The 4952-nt window shown below is 56.2% G+C and overlaps 1 protein-coding gene across 1 annotated transcript; it reads left to right on the plus strand.

Annotated features, from left to right (window-relative positions):
- Positions 1-18: 18 nt before the first annotated feature.
- Positions 19-4480, plus strand: GARIN5A (golgi associated RAB2 interactor 5A). Its single transcript, XM_025849812.2, has 5 exons — positions 19-232; positions 437-555; positions 903-1033; positions 3425-3689; positions 4310-4480. The coding sequence occupies exons 1-5, from the start codon at positions 172-174 to the stop codon at positions 4364-4366; spliced, it is 633 nt and encodes a 210-aa protein (XP_025705597.1). The 5' UTR covers positions 19-171; the 3' UTR covers positions 4367-4480.
- Positions 4481-4952: the final 472 nt, after the last annotated feature.

A 4952-nucleotide genomic window follows, 5' to 3' on the forward strand; every position in this document is an offset into this window, starting at 1 on the left:
CCGGGTGGCGGCAGCTTTTTCGAGGTCTCTGGGCACCGCCCCCTATGATGACGTCACAATAACGGGCGTCTCTTCGGTGACGTTAAAGCCGGGTCTGCCGCGTTGTGACGTGATAGAGCCCGCGGCCCCACCCACCGGTTTTCTCCGCCGGCACCTCCCTCTGTTCTCCCCATGGGGCGGGGTGTTGCGATGATGCGGGGGCACGAGACTCAGCCGGCCCCCAGTGGAACAGGTGAGGAGGCACCGGGTGGGATGGCCGGCGAGAGGCGGAGCCGGGCCTGGCGGGGTTGCACCAGGTGAGGGATGGGGCCGACGATACGAAGATTGATAGCCCAGATTCCACTACCCTCAGAGCGGGACTTCCCTGGGCCCTACCAGCTGGGGGGACCTCGGCCCAGTCTCCTGGACTAGACCCCCCCGAACCTCGCCTCTCTAGAATGCCCCCTGGTTCCAGCCTATCCCACGGGCCGGCTCGGACGGCTCCAGCGCCACCTCCTGAGCGGCGAGTTCGACCAGCTGCGAGACTTCCCCATCTTTGAGAGCAACTTTGTGCAGGTGTGGAGCCCCAGAACCCCCTGACACCGAGCCTGGGCTTGAGCCCTGTCCTGACTTGGGGAACCCCTGCTCTGCCAACTTCTGACCATTCTCCTATAACGTTCATCCCCTGGGATTCTGGATCAACCCCCACCCCCATGCTTCTAGACCTTTAGCTTCTCTAGGAACCCTGGCCTCTGATTCCCTTGGTTCATTTTCCCTGACTTCACACCCGGCTAACTCTTGACCTCTGACCCCAGGATATCTGACCCCGGACTTGGTGTTTAAGACACTTGGCTCATGACCCTTAATCCCACCAATCCTGCCTTCCATCTATCTGCCTTCTAACCTCTAATCCCTGGCCCCAGGTGACCCGGTTAGGAGAAGTCGCCAACAAGGTCACCATGGGGGTGGCAGCCTCCAGTCCAGCCCTGGAACTCCCAGACCTGTTGCTGCTGGCCGGCCCCGCCAAGGATAACGGATGCCTGCAGCTCTTTGGGTGACTGCCCCCATCCCAGCCTAGACCTCCTCCTTCCCCAGCTCTGGGCATCCTGGGCCCCCACCCTGCAGCACCTCCTCTCACACAGATGACTCCCAGGGCCAGGAGTCTTGGATGGCTGCCAGCCCACTGTGGGCTGCTGTACACCCAGGGGAACAAGGGGAAGGCAGTCCATGGGGGCTGGAAATCAGAGATAGATGGACATGAGAGGGACAGTGCTCAGCCTTACCCTGGCAAGGATCAGAAGAATAACCACGTATGCAGTACCTGCTGCATACCAGGCACCCTGTAGGCCATGCAGGTGATCTCATCTCTGGCATACTCGTATGGTGGGGCCCCTCAGCCCCATCCTTTGAAGAGAGAAACCGAGGCTCAGAGAGGGGAGCCAATTACCCAGAGACCCACAGTGGTTCAGGGGTTGGGTTGGGATGGGAATCTCAGGTACCTCTTCCTTACTGATCTCATGATACTTTTTTTTTTAAGATTTTATTTATTATTCGACAGAGAGAGAGAGCCAGAGAGCATAAGCAGGGGGAATGGCAGAGGGAGAGGGAGAGGGAGAAGCAGGCTCCCCACTGAGCAAGGCTCACATCTCACACACACACATGCTCAGAGGGGTCCACAGTTCTTTGCCTGCCGTTCGGAAATCTAAAAAGTTCTTTTGCAACCCACTTGGTGGCAGAATCTGATTCTGACCTAACTACATGAAGGCTGCTTACAGCCTTTATGTATTGTCCCCGTAGAAGTTTAGAAGATTCCACAAAGCAGTATACTGAGGCCTTACGGTGCACCGGGACATTTTCTCTTCTACACTGCTCCTTTTCCTTTCGGTGCTAATCTATCCCACCAATTGACCTCACTGCTTACTGAGTCATGACCTTCAGTGGGAGCGACACTAAGGACAGTGCCAAGGGGTGCTTGGAACCCCCATAATCTCCTTCAACACTGTCCCCCAAATAAACATACCGTCACGGTAAAAACACTGAGCTTGCTCTGCAAATAAAGCATCAAGACTCACTCAGCCCCTAATCCCTCACTTCTAACCTGCTTGCAGCCCGGAGCTAGCCTGGGCCAGTTGGGATGAGCGTATTGTGGGTGTCTGCCCTTCCTTTAAAACCAGCTGCAGGGGCATACTACTTTTCCACTCTGCTTATTCCCTCAGCAGCACCATATCAACATTCACTTCATATCAACATAAGTACAACCACCACAACCTTTTTTGGACATACATGAGCTTGGACCCCAAGCTTGCATCTGGTGCTGTTACCATCCTGCCTGGGTTCAAATCCTGGCTTCACCTCTTCTTCACTGGCTTTAGCCAAGTTCCCTGTCTGTGCCTCGGTTTCCCCATCTGGAACATGGGGATAAGAGGAGAGCCCATCTTCCAGGGCTGTCAGGGATAAACGGAGTAAACGTTTGTGAAGTGCTTAGAACAGCCCCTGGCACGGGGTCAGCGCTTCGTAAACATCAACGGTTATTCTGCCATTTGGGGAATGTCATAACAGATGGAGCCACCTACCTGAGGGACAATAGTGTTGTGCCCGGTGTCTTGAGATTATAGCCAGTGTGGTAGGCAGAGGGCATCCATGCATACAGGCATGAGGATGTCTGTAAGATCAATTCCTAGAGGTAGTATTGCTGGGCCAGAGGGTGGTATATGGCTGCCCCATGTTGTGGTTAAAAACGTGGATAAGACTTGGGTTCAAATCCCTGTTGTGTGACCTGGGCCAAATTATCCACCGTCTCAACAAGCATCCATTGAGCACCTGCCATGTGTGAGCTCTGGGTACTCGGGGAACAGCTGCGAACAAAATGGGACCAAAATCTCTGTCTTCAAACAACCCCTCTGGGAAGGCAGACAGAATAAATGACAATCTGTCCAATGGGGTAAGGTCTATGGAGACATATCAGATGGGGTAGAGGGAGTGGGGAGGTCTGCAAGGGTGGACATGGTTGCAAGTAAGCCACGGGTTGTAAACAGACCTTCTCCCAGAGAAGGCGCTTCTTCAGAAAAACGCAAGATTAAGGGGCCAAGCCACAGGGCTGGCTGGAGGAAGATTTCCCAGCCTGTGCAGTGGTCGTGAGGTTGGAGCTCTCCTGGTAGGTTTATGGAACAGCAACGGGGCCGGTGTTGCTGGGGCTGAGTGAGTGAGAGAGTGAGCAGAGAGGTAAACAGAGGAGGCAGATCCTGCAGGGCCTGGCGGTGAAGGTGCTGCGGACTTTGCTTTTACGCTGAGCCGCGGGAGGGACGCGAACTTGGGTGTTGGCCGGCGCCCTCTGGCGGCCGCGTGGGAACAGAGCGGCGAAGGCTGAGGCCGCCGCCCAGGCGGGAAATTACGGTGCCGAGCCAGGGAGCGTCAGAACCTGAGGCTGCCCCTTCCGTCCTCCCAGGCTGTTCCCCTTGCAGTTCGTCCAGCTCTTCGTCCACGACGAAAGCCGCTGGCAACTCAAGGTCAAGTTCCGCACCGGCCGCGCCTTCTACTTGCAGCTGCGGGCCCCGGCCGAGATCCGAGACCGCGAGTTCGGCCAGTGGGTGCGGCTGCTGTACCGCCTGCGCTTCCATTCCGCCGAGGGAGCCGTGCCTTTCACGCAGGAGTACTCGACGGTGGAGGACGGGGAGGACGACCAGGACGATGATACGCTAGAGCGGGAGGAGGTGGGGCAGGGGCGGGGCCGCCAAGGAGGAGTGGGGCGGGGAGTGGGCGGGGCTGGGGCTGGACTCCGGGGTGGCCGGGGGAAGCCGCGGAGAATTTGGGCTACCCCGAGGTAGGGCTGGGGACCTAGACTCCTGAGTATGAGGGAGGGGCTGGGGGCCTGGATTCCTGTGTTCAGAGCGCCGGGCACCTAGGAAGGCCCGACTCCTGAGTCCTGAAAGGGTATGAAATCTGTGTGTAGACACAGCAAGATCTCAAGGCAGGGTCTGCAGGGCCTTGAGTACACTAGCCAAGGTGGCTATATCGTTTCCTAATTGGGCACCCCTATCCCCCAGCCTCTCTCCCCTTGACCTACCTCGGTGGAATATGGAGAGGGGACACCTGGGCCTTGAAGGGCTAGGGTGGGCCAGACCAGATGACCCGTTCCCTATAAGGCCTTGGGGAGGGGAGGAGCACCAATCTTTGAAGGTGGGGGCATTGAAACCTGTGGGGGCCTCTTCCTCTGGAGACACCCCACTCTCCCCACCTTCCAGGTAAGTACAGAGTCACCCCACCCACCCATCCCAAAACTGCCAGTACATCTGCAGGTCAAGGCCTCTGAGACACTCTTTCTTATACTCAGCTTCAAGCCATGGAAGCCAGACTTGACCCACAGACCTCTGAACTCTGGGGACTCTGATTCCTCCAATATCCGTAAGGTCACAAAAGGACCAGAGATCAAAGTACCCTACCTCAGGGCCAGAAAGATGAATTATTGAAGTTAATAAAGATCAGCCACTTAAGAACTTAAGAACCAGGTCATGAGCACTTTTGTCAACATCACCAATTCACCATTGCCTCAATATGGTGTTCAGTTCATCGTGTGTGGCTCCCCGGGCCACCATGAGACCTAGTGCCCACCATTCCATCATGGCTACCTCACTAGAGTAGTCTTCCCCATCTGGCCTTTGGTTCCTCTTTAACTCATTGTAGTTGCCACTGCAGCCAGCCTGCCTCCTTCCCACTCATAGTAGCTAGTCCCAGAGGGCTGCCTCCACAAGGTCTTGGTTCACCTGTGACTTGTAATTGCCATGGAAACATGGTAGCGTCACTAAAGTAGCTATTCCAAGACGGAGGCCTCAACGTGGTCTGTTTCATCAGGGCTGCCTTATCATGGTTGCCATTCCAATCTGCTGTCCCCATCACCCACCCCCAGGTGACTAAGCCCCTGCAGGAAGAAGGAGGCAGAGCCACAAATTCAAGAAGGAGAGACAGACACACGCAGG

This window comes from Callorhinus ursinus, unplaced genomic scaffold, assembly GCF_003265705.2.
Source record: "Callorhinus ursinus isolate GAN/ISIS: 27379988/994484 unplaced genomic scaffold, GSC_fseal_2.0 scaffold71, whole genome shotgun sequence".
NCBI classification, from domain to species: Eukaryota; Metazoa; Chordata; class Mammalia; order Carnivora; family Otariidae; genus Callorhinus; species Callorhinus ursinus.

What these genes read in the sequence shown, in the direction of transcription:
- GARIN5A (XM_025849812.2), top strand. Translation starts at nt 172, where the DNA reads ATGGGGCGGGGTGTTGCGATGATGCGGGGGCACGAGACTCAGCCGGCC. An exon ending in GCCGGCCCCCAGTGGAACAG is followed by an intron (nt 233 to 436) that starts GTGAGGAGGCAC and finishes TCGCCTCTCTAG; the next exon opens with AATGCCCCCTGGTTCCAGCC. An exon ending in GGATGCCTGCAGCTCTTTGG is followed by an intron (nt 1,034 to 3,424) that starts GTGACTGCCCCC and finishes CCGTCCTCCCAG; the next exon opens with GCTGTTCCCCTTGCAGTTCG.